This window comes from Scomber scombrus, chromosome 13, assembly GCF_963691925.1.
Source record: "Scomber scombrus chromosome 13, fScoSco1.1, whole genome shotgun sequence".
NCBI lineage: Eukaryota > Metazoa > Chordata > Actinopteri > Scombriformes > Scombridae > Scomber > Scomber scombrus.
This window is the reverse complement of record NC_084982.1, coordinates 6,208,494-6,226,407: the sequence shown is the minus strand read 5'-3', so window position 1 is coordinate 6,226,407 and position 17,914 is coordinate 6,208,494. Positions and strand designations below refer to the sequence as shown.

At 39.3% G+C, this 17,914-nt stretch overlaps 1 protein-coding gene across 1 annotated transcript in view; it reads right to left on the bottom strand.

Moving 5' to 3' along the window:
* LOC133992960 (kalirin-like) overlaps window positions 1-17,914 on the bottom strand; it is a 139,287-nt gene that overhangs the window by 23,935 nt on the left and 97,438 nt on the right. Inside the window, 1 exon segment of the mRNA XM_062431769.1 lies at window positions 71-277. Within this exon segment, the coding sequence (XP_062287753.1) occupies window positions 71-277 (207 nt within the window).

Here is a 17,914-nt window from a genome sequence, read left to right as displayed (position 1 = left end):
GGTTTGAGTACAACTCTAACCTGTCAGTCTGGGGTTTTGTTAATTGTTGCATCGTCTATTTCTGTCTTACCCGTCTTCTTCTGTTTGTTATTGGGGAGTTTCTTCACAGAGCTGCCGTGGCTGAGGCGGCGGACCGGACTGGTCAGCCATTTCCTCAGAGTGTTTCCGGAGCGTTTGGGACCGGGCGAGCTAGACGGCAGCGAGCTGAGGGAAGGCTGTGGCTGAAGGTTGGCCACTGACTCTGTCTTCCCATCGGAGCCACTGACAGGATAGTTTTCTGAAAGGAATCAGAGAAGTTGACTTTTTAGTAAGATCCAATCTTGAGTTTATTTACTCTGCTTACACAGTGTTTCAAGTTTTGTGTTTTTTAAAAATAAAACTACACTTTTGTTATTTTTTCTACTGTTTTCACAAGGTTCAGTCAGACGTTCTTCATGGTGTTTTGCAGATACATTAAAAGGAACCTTATTTAGTCTGGCACCTTTAAGCTTTGTGTCATTCTGTTCCACTTGTTTCCTGGTTGCGAGTCAAACAGAAGTTGGTCTCGGTAGACTAACCGTTTGACATTTACAGTTACATTAAATCAGCCGACAGGAACATTTAGTTCACACACTCCAGACATCGTGGATCATCAATCACATTACTGCAATCAATCAGGGTTTCAGCCCGTCGGTAGTTTCAATAAATCCGAAAGCAGGAGGAACTTCAGTCTTAATAGTCAGAATATAATTAGATTTAAAACCATAAATGTCATACAAACATCTGTAATGTCATTTGTATTGTTTCCCATTCAGACTCTTATGTTTTTGTTCATTGTGTTCAGGCACAAAAGCATCACAAGTAACAAATGGCACTATGAGATCCAGATGAGTGTGTGTTTAGCAGCTGCTCTCATACCACACGTGCCTCGTCTAATAACGCTGTCAATTCACACACATGTGCACATGTTGAGAGGACAGGCTGCTTTTTAAATTTGACTGTTTAAACAAAGTGAGACGCTTTTAATTGTGTCCTAAGATGACGAGGAATCAGGAAATAAATTATCTAACAGATGTCATGTCAACCATTAAACTGAGATTACATCACATATTTCGAATTTCAGAGTGTGATGTCGCAAAGTGTACACTGTTTGGACCAGTTTGTCATTCAGATAAACAGAAAGCAACATCGCTGTGAAACAACCAAACACTCAGCTTTGTTCTGTAGCTATGAACTCATTCTGTGTGTGTGTGTGTGTGCGTGTGCGTGTGTATGAAACTGTAGTCATGTGTCAGGAGTGTGGTGGATCAGCTGCACTCTCACACAGCTGGGAGCTATGGGCTGCGGCTTTGGTGGGCTTGGCTGTACGTGTGTGTTTTAGGGAGGAAATTATAAAGGTCATAGGTCAATGGGATCTCCTGAGGAGTTCTGTTGTACTATGAGCTTTCTTTCATTATTTTGTTTACCTCCCTTTCTCTCACTCAGCCTTGTTCTGCTCTTTATCTGAATATCTCCTACTTGTACACAACTCCCTTCTAATATCCAGTTATTTCTCTCAGTTTCCCACAAGATCAACAATAAAAGCCCTTTCACTTCCTAATTCACAAGCATTGTAAATAACAGCAGGTGAAAGCTCAGCAGCTCCAGCAATGTGCTCTACACTGCAACAAGGAGCAGTACTTGGGTCGGTTTGTGAGTGTTAATGTTCCCTTTCAGCAACACTCTTTTTAAATGTTTCCTTAATTTACTTTATTAAAAAAAAAAACTCTTTAAGCTATAGTTAAAATAAATTCTGTATTTTTTAGGCCAACACCAATATTGATATTTGACTGGCTGATAAACGTTTTATAAGGATCTTTTCAATTAAGTGATTATTAGAACTGTGCAAGCTAATATCATCCCATTTATCAGGCCAGCCGATTAATGGAGGGACATTATTTTTAATAAATAAATCTAATTATGATCTCATGTCATTTATCTATTTCCATGAAACTTGTTTCTTATTATTCAAACCCCAACCACACAACTGCTGCTTTGGTTAAAACCAAACCATATCATGCAAACAAGATATTTTTAACTGTCAGTGACTCAGACAGTTTCCTAAAATCACCTCCTCCACATACATGTGCTACACTGTGGCCTGATGAGTCTGTACTAGTGGCACTTGGTTTTTTTGGGGGAGGTTGTTATCAGACGTTGTCAGCAGTACAGCCAAGATTTAACACTCTGTTCAAAAGTCAGCTACTGAGGAGAACTCTGTTCCCACCACTCTGTTTCTCTCATGAGACACAAACTCATGATATATACACTTAACAGAAAAAATGACAGAGCAGACGTAGTACTATTTTATATATCTACATAACATTTTTGATTTTTATTCCTTTTTTAAATGTTGTCACTTGTTCTGTCTTATTATCAGCTTGTCAATCAACTAATTTTAAAGCACTTTGAATTACGCTAGCCTGTATGAAAGGTGCTATATAGATAAAGTTTGACATTTTACCTCTATTGCAACAGAATAACTGTACAGGCCCAGTAATGTGTTTAATCCAGTACATCTGGCATTGTATATAGTATATGATAGTTTTTATAGTATTTTATTTAATTATTATTAAGTGCAAATATACACACACTCATTTATTTGTCTTTTCTTTTTTAAATGACATAGAATTCCTTTGCGCTTGTTAAGCCACTTGAACTTGAGTGACTTTCGATTAGGAGTGAAACAATGTTGAGTGGTGAGCAGGAGGGGCAGGTGGGCCCCGCCTTAAATGACTTAGTTTTTATTTTAGGTACTGTGTATGTTATATGGAGGTATCAGCAGTTTTGTGTTGTTTTGATTGATTACAGCTGTGCCTGTATTTGACACATTGAAAACTGACATCCAAACACTTTTAATTGACCAACGTGTTGTAGTTTTTTCACTTTCTACCTGGACTCTGTCACTTCAACACAACAAACTCTGCTGTAGGAAACATGAGTTGTAGCAGTAAGTCACGTGGTTTCCAAAAGCCTGTTTATCACTTCATCTGTCTGATACAGTGTGACTAAAAAGCTCAACAGTCAGCTATTGATAAAATGAAAATGAGGGAACAAGTCTTTTGAGCAGAGGTCGATGTAGGACTGTGTCTGAGCCAGGGTTAATACTGTTCTTACATTTTCATTAGTTTTCATTTTTACTTAGTTTTTCACTTTGTTTTTTTAAAATTTCAGTTTATTTTTCATTAATTTAACAAGCGCTTGAGTAGTTTTAGTTTAGTTTTTATTTAGTTTTAGCTTTCCAGGTATTCGAAGAAGTCAAACTGAGCAGGACAGTTAAAAGCTTAGTTTTGCATTGTTTCATTTTAGTTTCATTTTTATTTTTATTTCAGTTAACTAAATTATTTTTTCACTATTAGTTTTAATTTTAGTTTTAGTTAACTATAATAACATTGGTCTGAGCTGAACATGTATTGCAGACCCAGAGAGACAGACTACAGTCAGCTCTATTAGCTCAGTCACCAGCTGAGTGAACACACAAGTTATTTCTCTAAAATCTCTCTCTCACTTTGTTCCAGTGTTTTAGAGTTTCTCCCTTAAGTGCTATTGAGCAAATCCAGTCATGTGTTCCTGAGAGCTGGAAACATGTCATAGGTCATCTGTTCACCTGTGTGTGCGTGTGTATGTGTGTGTGTGTGTATGTGTGCTTTCAGCAGCACCAATGTTAGTCCTTGAGTGGTCTTGACAGCTCAACTCATTAAAAGGACTGGAGCACAAATGCGCGCACAGAGACACACACAGACACACACATACACACACATACACACATACACACACACACACACACACACACACACAGAACTGACTGAGAAGACGTAATTTCTTTGACCTTTCCTCTTCCAAAGAAAAGGGATGCTGCAGAACCACAGTGCAGTGTGCTGCTGTCAGCTGCTGAACAGTCACCACTACAACCACAAACTAAACACCACACATAGTTTAACTCATTAATTGCACAACATGCATATTATTGATGCCCTTTTTCAAAAGCATGCCTTTAGTTTCAGTTACTACCTTCCATACAGCCACTATTTGAAGCATTTCATTTAATCTCCTTCATTATGTCAAAAGGATTTTTCTCATTTTGCAGTCACATACTTGCAGTCAGACAGTGAATCAGACTTCATGCTCAGAACAATGGAAGATGATTTTAAGACACAAAACTAGTGGCTAAAAAGATATTAAAGATATTCTGTATTTTTATTCTTGTCAACAAATCCCATTAAATGATCAATGCCAGCAGCAACCTAGTCCATCTTTTAATGCTTTCTGATCTCTCTACTTTGGGTTAGGGTTGGATTATTGCTTATATTTACTAAATCTTTTAAAAACTATTTTCAGCTGGAGGTTAGTACACATTTGGCGCTTTAATGAGTATTTATGGCAGCAAGATACTGTGTACATGACTGACTCAAAATAAACTAAGATGTCCATGTTCAATCATGGGCCTATTTTTTCATGATTTTTTATTGGGGGAGGTTAAACTACACAGTGGACATGTAGGCATATATGTTTTGTGTGATTATTTTAATTCATTGAGGAATACACCTGATTAATAACAGTGTTTAGGATTGTGTCTGAGGGCAGATGTCCCATTTGTGAGTGAGGGCTGACAGAGTTACAGCTTATTTTAATACTAATTTGACTAATAATGACTCATGATGGAATATATGTTCTGTGTTTCCCTTTGAGACTGGAGACACACTTTATTTGATATCCACAAACAAACAGTGGCCTGCTCCATTTAGTGTTCATTTATATTGAGTGAAAGTATGGCATCAATACACCATTTCTGTTATTTTGTTTGTGAAGAACAAATATGGCTGAGGGAATAAAACAGTGTAATAATTCATATATTGAAATGTCATTTCTGGAAGGTTAATGAGACACCATGTACTGTTCAAACAGCAGAGGACAACCACGGTTTTAATGCCTCTCATAGCTTAGGGGCAGAATTAGATGTGATAAGGTCTAAAATTCTATAAAAGTTGTGACGTAAACTATAAAAGTCAAAACTCAAGGGCCAAATATTTTTAATAGAGGGCTGGATTTGGCCCATGGGCTGCTATTTGCCTATCACTACATTGCACAATATTTTGCCATCAGGCAACCCGAACAATCCACCATTATTATCTCCAGAAATGACATTCCACAGTTGTGATCTGAGGCATGGAGAAAGAATGAAAAGTGGAAGGAGGGAACAAAGGTGACAAAACACTCAGACATTCCAGTTTTTGAGACAAAGTATTTAGACATATTAGATCATCATCATGCAATCAGATGGCATCAGGACAAAAATGCCAGATCATCTTGATCTCACATTTGTTCGTGATCCTGGTCTAACAGATCATGCCATTATTGGGGAATCATGTAGTTTGATCCCTCACAGCAGTAACATCCGTAAAGGGTGGCTTTTCATTTCAATCTTTAAACCAGACTCTCTGGTTTGTATTTCATCCTCCATCTTTTATTGCAACACAAGTCTCCCTCAACAAAACGTTTGGAACAGAAATAAAATTAGTCTTCATTAACTGAGGTTCCAACTGGACTTGTAATGTTAATTAAGTTACGTGAATGATTTTCATTTAATTAGTAAGTATTAAAAGGGTGAGTACTGCAGCATTACTTCTCTGTATAACAGTGAAGAGTGAGCATACTCCACAGCAGCGTCACACAGACGGCCAAAGTCAGGTGAACCCAAACAAGGAAGCTTTTGTTCTGTATATGACAGAAAGACAGACTGTCTACTGTTAAAATCCCCATCACTCACTATCTTTAAATTACACACACACACACACACACACACACACAAACACATATGTGATTGTGCACTTTTGCGCAGCTATCCTTGTAAGGACATTGCTATGACCTAACCGTACACACCTTACCTCTAACCTTAACCAGGTCCTCAGAAATTACGCTTTGCGTCATTACGATCAGACTTTGTCACCATAAACACTACTGTTCCTGACAAAGTCCAAAATAGGTGACAAAAATGCACGGACATGAACACACAGATCTGACATCCAGTCTGTAGACACTAAAAAAGAAGCGTGAATTTAATAGAAGAGGGTTTCTGCCTCTCTTTCTCACACGGTTTCATTCTGTAATTACACTACACACACACATTTTGTCTATGAATGGCTCTATTGATGAGAGGACTGAAACTCAGATCCACAAAGCTACACACACACACACACACACACACACACACACACACACACACACACACACACACACACACACACACACACACACACACACACACACACACACACACACACACACACACACACACACACACACACACACACACACACACACACACACACACACACACACACACACACACACACACCTCTTTGAATACCTGACTTTGAATACGTTTTGTCTAATTTGGCAAAAATGTTGAGATCTGGTGTGTGTCTGCCCGAACCACTGAGCAAAATTGTCTATGTGGTCAGACAATGTCAACAGCTTATTGTCTACACATGGCACTCTTCTCTCAAGTAGGACATTTAGCCCAAAATATAATCCCCAAAAAAGATCATGAGTTGGTATTTTTACTGACTGTCCCCACAAAAAACACTGAAAAATTGCTAAATGTTTACTGGAGTTTACAGAAAATAAGAACAGCCAGTCAGGGAAAAAAATCTAATTGGTTAAAAAAGTCACTCCAACATATTTATAATGTAATTGCATACATGTGATTTTTATGATTGTTGATGTTTTATATCTGATACGTATATTATATAAACACAGTACCAGTCATCAGTACCAGTTGCCCACTTATTAAAGGGCTTTTCTATTGTTTTACCATAGACTGGGCATCATCAGCATAGTAATGAAAAGACATCCCATGTCTGCTGATGACACATTGAAGGTGGAGCATGTAGAGGGTAAACAGCATGGGGCTGAGAACTGATCTTTGCACAACACCACAGTTGACAGGGAGGGATCTGGACTTGGATCCTCCCAGTGAGACATACTTAGTCCTGTGGGAAAGGTAGGACTGAAACCACTTAAGCATAGAGTGTACTAGTCCAATGGTTGTGTAGAGGCATTCTAGGAGGATAGTGATTCTTCTTGACCAGCACGCTGCATTTGACACTGTGGATCAGAGTAGAAGTGGCAGTCACAGCCCTGAGCAAAGCTGTTTCAGTGCTGTGTGCTGAAAGAAAACCTGACTAGAAATTAGGTTGGCGATAGGTCCATAGCCTGCAGGACCTTCTGGGTTTAGGGTGGGCTTCTTGAGGAGGGGGCAGATGACTGTAAGGGGATGATAATGAGAATGTATGATTTGAGCAGAACTGTGGGAATGGGGTCTAGGGTTAGGGTTAGGGTTAGAGAGACGGCAAGCTTCCAGACAGAGGGTCAATGACAGGAGGAGGTAAATAAGAATAGCTGGACATCAGAGGGAGGATGTTGTTGACCTTGGCTCTGTAAAAGAAGCTGATGAGCTGTTACGTCACTCATCTGTAGCCCCAACTGGCTTAGGGATTAAGGTTTTCAGGTTGTCGCTTCAGGAGATGATTTATGGTGGAAAAAATATGCTTATAGTTGCCAGGGTTGTTATTAATTAGGCTGGAGTAGAAGTGTGACAGAGCATCTTTAAGGGACTTTGAGTATGTCCTTTGATGGTCACAGAAGGGATTACAGTGACCGGCCTCAGAACTCGCCAATCAACTGCACCTCATATTAGAGCCCACATCAATGCTTCTCGGAGTTCGAGTAGCAGAAACATCTCAACATCAACTGTTTAGAAGAGATTGCATGACTCAGGCCTTCATGGTCCAATTCCTGCAAAGAAACCACTACTGAGGCGATTTATTCAGAATTCAAAGCACACTTAACCAGCGTGGGTACCACAACATTCTTCTAGGACACACCATCACATCTGGTTTGTGCTTAGTAGGACAATCATTAGTTTTTCAAGAGGATAATGACCAAAAACACTCGTACAAGTTCTGTAAGGGCTACTTGACCAAGAGGCAGAGTGATGGAGTGCTGCATCAGATGACCTGGCGTCCACAATCACCTGACCTAAACCCAGTACTCAGCATATGTGGGAACTCCATCAAGGCTGTTACATGATGTATAATTCCAGGAAAGTTTCTAAACAGTCCAATAAGGAAGCTAACGGTAATATCACTGTTCACAGGATGGATTGGATGGTATTTTGATCGTAAAATCAGGGATTTCCTTTTAATGCAGAGCCGGAAAGCTGCAAAATGCCATACAAGGAGGATGTAAAGGTGGCTGGTGGAGGATAAAAGAAGTAGTATTTATAAGTACAGGTTGTGAAGCGTATTAGCAGTACTTAGTAGCTGTCTCTTCCACTGCCCGCCTGCTCTCCGCCCATCATGCTGTTTTGTCAATGACAGGAAGAGACAGTAATCTGGGAAGATGACATTCCTCTCATACCTCTCTCTCTCTCCCATTCACTCTCTCTATGCCTGACATATTTTACACACACGACTACAGTAGGTAAACATCTAAACAATACAGACTAATTATCACAGTAATGTGCTAATGATAGGACAGTGCATCACGTGTCTATCCACCGTTTAAATGTGTAAACGTCTTTCAGTGGAGTGAAATGAATGTGTTGCTTTCAGGTTTGATACTTTCTGCAATAAGAAAATAAAACACATCTAACTATTTACTCAAAGAAAACACTGGAATTGTCTCAGTGCACAAGCATAAGTTAATAGTATTAGAAAAAAAACCCTGTAGATTTCATATGAATAATTTCCTGAAACCTTTTGCAACTGAGAACTGTTGAACTTTCCTCTTTGCTAATAAATGATGTGTTTCCAGTGAAGTTCATAGGTTTAATAAGTTCCTCATTATAAAAAAAATGGAGAACTATAATGTTATGGTAATTAATAATTGAGATAGACACTCTCAAACACTTTGGTCTCCAGTCAAAGGAAGCTACGTATACACATAAAAAGAGCTTTAGTTGAGTCTTCACACAATAGTAAAATTACTAGACCACATAATAATAAGTAGGTTTTTTCTAAGGGGCTGTTACAACAGTAAGCCTGACTTCATAAGCTTTCTTCTGTCTCAATGAAATGTGTTCCTATAGTGTCTCATCTTCCTCTCACACAATCTGTCTGCACTCCATCATAATAGGTTTGATTCAGTCCTAAACTGAGTCATGACCACTCCTAGGAAACGTTGGATCAACAGTAGCAGTAGAACTATAGGTAATGGAAGTCCTCCCTTTTTTCAGTTGTGAATGAACATGTCATAACCAGCAACTGTACACTTGGGATAATTTGTCACATTTTGCAAGAATTCTCCACCTTCAAAGTAGTGTCACTAGTATCAATCAACAGCATACTATACTTCCAAACTCAACCAGAACCAGAGGTGTATCTTAAGGTGCCATTTAGGGAAAATCCCTAAAAAATTACTACCAAAAAAAAAAGTGTGACTTGGTTAAGTGATTACAGTACAATGCATAAACTGTTTAACACTCAAACCAGCTCTGACTGAATTATAATAGGTCTGTAGTGTGTCTGCTTGTTGCTAGCTCACCTAATAATCAGGACACAATATCATGATAGTAGAGCTTGTTATGTAAGTTCAAATGCCACATTGTTTGCCACTTCATATCCACTATATTTATCTACCAATAATAATCTACCAATAAAGTTTTCACCAAGTAACCAGACTGAACTCATGATTATCCTCCAGTGTATCAGGCTGCGGCTCTTCACCAGTTATGTTTTTTTTTTTTTTTTACATTTAAGCTCGAAATGATGGCTTTTTCTTTTAAATGACAGAAATATTAGTCACATATTTTAAATATTTATTTTAACAGTATTTCTAGGTCACACTGTTATACATATATGATGAATTCAACAACACAGACTTGGTAACCCTGAAAATCGATCGCTGTGGGCACGAGCTCATTCATGAAACACGTCATCCATCGCAACAAAGCTGACCCTGTTTGCTCTCTCCATTTCAGCGTTGTTAGAAGAGAAAAGCTCTTAGTTCATTTAAGAGAGTCCTTGTGATAAGAAGAAGACACTTTGTGACTAAAGGCCAGAAAACACTCCTCCTCAGGGGAGCTGGAAGACATTACCAGAAATATTCATGGACACACTTCTCAATGGAAACCGGGAGAGCTTACAGAGATACAAGAATATTGAGAAACCACTAGTGTCATGAATAAAACATTTTATATATGTAGAAATCAATACCACTTCCTCTTTTCTAAAGGGGAACAGAACTGAAACTGACTAAAAAAAGCTTATCTTATTTCAACATCACAGTGTATATCAGGACAACTATTTGCCTTATGTTTGCTGGCTCACTGTATATGAGGAAGAAGTGAAATACTAAGCTGGGTTTGATCCATCACTCAGGGTCATTCATTCCATCTTTACTTCATTATTCTATGGAAACCATGCTTGTTTTCAAACTGTTGTAAATAAAATAGCAGGTACTTTCCTTTCTACAAACAGTATGTCACACAAAGTGACTAAACCACCTTCCTTCAGTCTAGTTGTTAGGGTCATCAAAACTGTTGCTAATACTGCCGACACTCAGTGACCTGACATCCCAGTTAAAAGAGATCTTTAATATTTGTTTAAAACTGAACTGCAGGACTGAACCCTGCATCACTACTGATGAAGCAGTGGAGTAAAGACTTTGCTAATTGCTGTCTCTGTCCATTATCTCTGCTGGTGCTGGTGTGTGTGTGTGTGTGTGTGTGTTTGTTTGTTTGTTTGTTTGTTTGTTTGTCAGGAAAAACAACAACAACAACAACAACTACAACTCTTCCTCATATCAAAGAGACTGAACACAGTCAAGTCTCGAGAGTTCTGGGCCAGAAACAAAAAGAAGATGGTAATCGTGCGGTTCACAAACGTGCTGAATCATGCTGCAGCACACACACAGAGCGAGCACAGAAACCTGTCCAACCAGCTGAGCTACAGTTCTGACCAGTGATGTCAAACGCTACGTGACATGTCCTCCACATGCTTCACAGTCAAAGCGATACAGACGTTCATCTTTAGATTTATAATGTGATGCATTTCCTGGCAAACAGAGTTTAAATACTGTAAGCACACAAATCAAATCCTTGAAATCTGATTGGATCAAGTTGGGGTAGCTTATTGAATACAGTGATTAAAGCTGTATTGAGTTATGGAGCAGAAGAGGACTGCTGTCTGATTGTTAGATTAGGAGGATGATGAGTGAGAAATTAATAAAATTAAGATAAACTGAGAAACACTGAGATCCAAACATACACACCACCTATTGCTCTACTGGCTACTAAGACAAATAGGCTCAACAAGACAAGTTCAAGAAGAGTCATCACAAATATTCTCATGTTTTCTAGAAGGTCACAGGATTTGCCATAAAGATCTTACAAATGATTTTGTTGATGTGTGTTTGACATATGAAAAGAGAACTGAATCAGAACTAAAACTTGGAACATATATGCTTTTATTTCACTGCCTTGCATAAAGACATTCATTTGATAGATATCAGTAACCTGCTTCCTCAAACGCTCTCATGGGTTCCTTTCATCTGATAAAACACTATCAGAGCTTATAAAATGCAGATTAAATGATACTGTGTTCCAGCATGTGCAGGCCTTTAGTCTTAGTGGGCGTGTTGCTTCACACAGTGTTTAATGGCAGGTGAACAATTTAGGATTATGAAAGAAATGTTGGCCAAGATCCATCACATGTGACCCTGATGACCTTAGAATGTCACCCAAGTTATTAGATATCACTTTCCCCTCAGAGTCCTTTGGATGTGTCCACACCTGGACTCACAGCTGTCTAGTTAGAACTGAATCCTCACGGATTCGTTTTGGCAACAAGTTTGAACAGCACCAGTCTGAAACCAGTGTAACCACTTCAACTACATGCTCTCTATTCTACTGTCTGTACAGTCACTCTAACATGAAGTTCAATGGCTCTGAATGAGGCCAAAGTCTGATGTCTTTCCACACACAGAGCAGAGTTAACCTTTAGCGAATCATAGCTGCTAGCCAGCCTGCTAATACACACCATACACGTGCTCTTGAAGGTGCAGGGAGACCTGGACCTTTAAAATAATAATACCATAACTGTCAGAGCTGTGTTAACTGGAGAGATGCCAAAGAGCTGGTCAACACAATGAAATGCTGGCAGTATGTTAACTGAGGTTTGATTTAAGCTCATTTTTATTCAATGTCTTATCTAAAATTGAAATAGAAAAACACTCAAGAGTGAATTAATCTGCCAAGTCTTTTAGTACATTATTGTAATAAACACGTTTTTTAAAAGTTATACCTTTTTACAATCTGCAACACAATACGCATGGAAAAAGAGAGTTATGGATTACACATGTGCATGTTTTCTATTCAAAGAAGTGCAGTCACTGAATGAGAAAAGATGCAAAAATGTTAAAAAACACCCTGTTCTGACCACTTTTGATGCTTTTCAGCTTGGTGTTACTGAGAATCAACTGAGTCTCAGTTCTTTGGCCAAACCAAAGTTCATTGTCTTCCTTCAGTCTTCCTGAGAATCAAAGCAAACTGGGATAAATGTCTCCAGCAGACAGAGGGAGGATAATCCATTACAAGATGTGCATGTAAGGACTTTTATGGACTCTGCAGATGCAACATAAACTATTGATTGTGGTTGCCTGCCTGAACCAAATTCCCACTGTTCCTCCATGATGGACAGGCATCTGGCTGAAGGAGACTACTGATAAAAATGTCTGTATAACATCTTTATTAAAAAACATGTATTGGACTGTTAAAGCAGCACCAGTGGTATTATAACACTTTTCACGCAAGTTTCCAAGTTTCATTTAACTGACTCAAGCCTCTGACATATTGTTTTTCAAATCCAAGTCAAGAGCTATTTTTCTATAAACTTATACAAGTCCTCAAGCTTAATAAAAACGTCAGTGCTTTTTAAATGTTCCAAAAATGACAGGAATGTTTAGACTCCATACCTCAGTCAGTGGTATCAAAGTCAGACAGCAGAAAGTTATTCATCTGATTACAAGAACTCACTTCTCAGGAAAACATCGGCTGTAATAAGTTAAGACAATGCTGTGATTTTTTATGGTGAGTATAATCTCTCTAAAAAGGCACCCCTCAGTTATTTGCTCTAACCAAATATGGACATGCCTATTAAAACAAACAAATCACACACCTGCACTTAAATGAACTAAACAGCTCAAGTTCAAAAAGAAATTTCTAAATCCCTAATCCTTTGTTTCCATACAGCACTGAGTTTACTTTAAAGATCCCCACCAGACATGTTTTCTGATGTATATGAAACACTTGTTTAAGTTGAATATTGGACCAGGATTGCCCTTAAAACTAGTTGTGATGCCACACATCATTCTTGCAGTCCTGCCCTTTAAATCTGTATTTTCAATGAGCTCAGAAAAAACGTTCAACTTTCATCAGATGAATGTGAAAACAGCCTTCATGTGTCAAACTCTGCACATACATCATTCTGCACAGTTCAACTCAAACATCCAGCTGTAGGAACGAGAACAACAACATATTTTTGAGTGGAAGGCGACTTTAAAGTTTCTTACCAAAAATAAAAAGGCTTGGTAGTTACTGTCAAGTCAAATGAGCTGAATAGATTTACAGATCTGATTACAGAGTTGACTTGTAACCACAACAAGAAACATAAACAGTACCGCCGCACCTGACCTGAAACCAAACCAAGCTGCACTCAAAGTCTGGACCCGCTTCAACCCTTTAAATCCTTTCCTTGCCTGGAGACCGATGCTGGCTTTTGTAAGTCTTTCATCACCTTCGCGGTTAGCAGTCGTTGTCACCTGGTGTCTGAATGTAACCTGGCACAGAAACTGTCATAAAAACCAGCAGATGATCCCAAGGAAAACTCAACAACCACAGCGTGGTGGTGGTGTGTGTGTGTGTGTGTGTGTGTGTGTGTGGGGGGGGGGTGGGGGGGGGGGGGGGGGGGTGGGGGGAGTGATTGGGGGAATGCAGAAGATGATAACAATAATGTATTTAGTCAGTTTAAGTCATTCAAGTGTTGGATAAATACTCCGTCATAACCACATAGAAATACACATACACACACACACACTTTATAGTAGCTGACTAAATTGCATGAAAATAGATTGCTCAATCCAGCGTCTGATTCTCCAACAAAGACAGATACACTCCTCTTCTGTGTGTCTCACCCTCACTTTACCTCTCTTTCTCTCTGTGCGTGTGTGTGTGTGTGTGTGTGTGGGAGACAGAACTTCTACTGAATGAACTATTGAATTCATTTTCAATATCAAATCAGTATCCACTGTAGTCATGACAAATAATGGAAAAACAAAAACAGGAATTTCTCTGTCTGTTTGTCTTTGGCTCATCTGCCCCTTTTTAAATCAGTTACTGTTTCTCTCTAACACACACACACACACAATATAAGTAAGTAAGTAATCACAGGCACACCTCGCTCGGCTGAGTTGTGCGGAGAATAAGAAATTCCTCAACAGCACACCCACATAATATAAAACTTGCACAACTTGTAAAACACACACACACCTTTACACCGAGCACCCCACCCACCCACCCACACACACACACACACACACACACACACACACACACACACACACACACACACACACACACACACACACACACACACACACACACACACACACACACACACACACACACACACACACACACACACACACACACACACACACACACACACACCTACCTACCTTTACACCGAGCGCCTCACTCACACACACACACACTCTATGGCTTTCTACATCTCTTGTCCCACCTGTGTAGCAGCAGCGGCAGCAGCGGGTGAGAATCCATCCACAGCAACGCCGGCCTCGCTTCATCCTTGCACACACATCCTACACTCACACCCACACACCTCTCTATACTGCACACACACAAACACACTAATTACTAACTGGCCGTCCGACTTGTTAACCAGACTGGCTGAGAGTGTGTGCACACCAAGAGCTTCAAGTCCACACTGCTGAGATTCAGCAAATACACGAGAGAGAGAGAGAGAGGGAGAGATAGAGAGAGGGAGAGAGCAAATGAGCAAGGAGGAGGAGCCAACACACACACATACACACACATACACACACACACACACTGTCACATACTCTCAGACACAGTAGTTGAGTTTCTGTCCCTCCCTCACGTACATACCTCAGTTCTCTGGGGAAAAACAGTCAGTGTTAATTATTGTGGAGGGTTACTTTCTCATTGTGGAGAGCAAGGACTCAGGTTCCAATACTGTGTGTGGTTTTATATGTGTGTGTGTGTGTCTCAGAGAGAGAAGCACGAGAGGGAAATGTGTGTCTTAAGCCCTTTTAAAAGGAATCCACTTTGTAGCATGGCTGTCTTCATCTATCCATTCAAGTAATGGCTTTTTGGCATTGGGACACAGCACCCTGTAATGTAAATGTGCTCTAATGGATCTATTCAAATATGACGTTGACCATTATTAATAGACATGCAATGCTCACGCAACGTTTGGGGCTCGAGCAATGACACTCCTGGAGAACGGCGTTGTGTCATCAGCATTCCAATTCAAGTTTTTGAACTGAAGTGCACTTATTTAGCAATTTTCTACAATTTCAAAAGTTGAATTAGTTGCCATGAATGATGGTGGCCTTGCCACTGGGAGCATTTTTGCATTTTGTCACCTGCTCAAACCTGTTGAAGGTAGGATTGAACCACCAACCCTGCCATAAATAGAACAACCAGCTTTACCTCCTAAACCACCACACAAACCACCCTGTCCCTCTGCTTTATGTTATTGTGGCAGCATTCAATCCAGAAGCATCTTCCTAAGCATGGAGTATTAAGCTTATCCTGAGAACATTCACTGTATATTTTTAAAGCGAGATACTCATTAGATAATTGTTTGCAGAAGCTCATCTCGTCTTAAGCAAAAAATGTCATCTAAGGATATGTTGCTCCCTCTCTCTCTTATTCAAGTGCAGTGTTTATTTCTTTATCTCCTGTTGATATCATATTTCATGCTAGACTTGCACGTGGTCATTGAAGAATGACATCTGCTCAATCAGGTCAGCACTCAGCATTTGAAGGAGCGATGGCCTGTGTATGTGTATGTGTATGTGTGTGTGAGTGTGTATCTTATTGAGCACTGCAGCAGCAGGTAAGACAACACACATACACACATTTAGCCTAGATAAAGCTCCGTTTCCCTGCAGTGTCCCATTTTACACACTGTATTCTGCTCATGTAACGCATACTACTTCACCTCTACATCTACGACTGCACGCTGTACACAGTTGTGACTAAAATTACCAAGCTTGGTTGACAGCCTGTAATTCCAGAGGTATTTTCATGACAAATACACTCTCATAACAAAAAGGAAAAAAGAGCCAGAGGATAACTATCATCATTTGATTTGACAACAAACTCAGTTAACCACAGGACTTGCTGAAATCACAGCTCTTAGTTCCATCTGTCATCGGGACTTAAAACTTCAGCCGCAACTGTTTTTTCACTTAACTTTGGAGCTTCAGTGTCTTCACAGTCTTTCACAGAGGACAAGGAGACCTACTTTACAGAGCAGTCACAAGACACGTCGTGCACGCACACATGCATGCACACAGGAGACGGAGCGGACAGAGGGAGGAGGCCGGAGCGCTTTAAAAGAACTCTGCAGAACTTAGATATCCGGTGCCGTTAATTAGCAGTGACTGTTTAGGGTTAATTAACTGTTTGACTCATTCATTAATGAACAGAGGACAGTTAATTAAATACCCGTCATACTCCAGTCACTTTTGTTGAGGAGTGTCTGGTTCTGTCTGGATCTGGATTAACACCATCAAACATGATTTTTTTTGAAGCCACGACTCACATATATGCTTTTGAGGGGAAGTCTGCACAAAGTTACATGTCTATTTGCTTCATATAATGAAATGAGATGGTGTGTGACATGTTTGCTTCATGAGAAAAAGGCTCTGTGGGTTGTGAAACTGATGAGCCACTGAAATTGGGTGCAGAGTGAAATATTGAAAAAATTAAAATTAAGCTAATGCTGGGATACTAAAAAATAATGAAATTGAAATGAAAAAATCTAAAGTTTTGAGTGCTGAAATGTTTTCTTTTCTCTTGTACAGCAAAGTGGCATAAAAGGTAGTAACTAAATCAAGTTAAAAAATAATTAAAAAAAAGGCCTTGTAGAACCTGATAATGTAATCATTTCCCAATAATGTAGTGCATTTCCCGATAATGTAGTAATCTCTGCACCGATGATGTAATTAATTATTACATTATCAGGTTCTACAGACCTGCTTCAATTCACTTACATTGACAACATAGATACATTTTAAAACTATGAATAAGCCGTGACACCGGTGAACCAATTTAAAATGATGAGACCAAAATGTCTGAGTCTCGCTCAGTGGTGCCATAGACAGCTTGAGGATGATTCCACCAAGTGGTTGTTGTCCTGAGATCAATGTTTTCTATGATAACCCTCAGCAACTACCTCAGCCAATCAACATGTGTGATATCATCACAGAGAACTTTTAATGTGGACTATAAATATAAATAGTATTAGACTCATTAGATTCATTTTGATATTTAAAGGGCACTAGCTAAATATCTAGCTTTAGCTAACAACGCATGAACGTCCTTCTGTTATTGATGTTGGTTCAGCTTATAGTAGTGATACATTTTATGGGCAATTTTATGGGCAATGATGCAGGCATCAAGCAACATTGAGAGCTATGGTTGAAAATCTATTCAATATGTTGAGACAACTCCTAGGGTACATCAAAAGTTGCCAAAAATGTTGCTTTGTCTATCATTTTCCTCTGTGCAATTTTGGGTAATATTACAACTTGCAAGTGCAGATATATTTTAACATCATCAGAA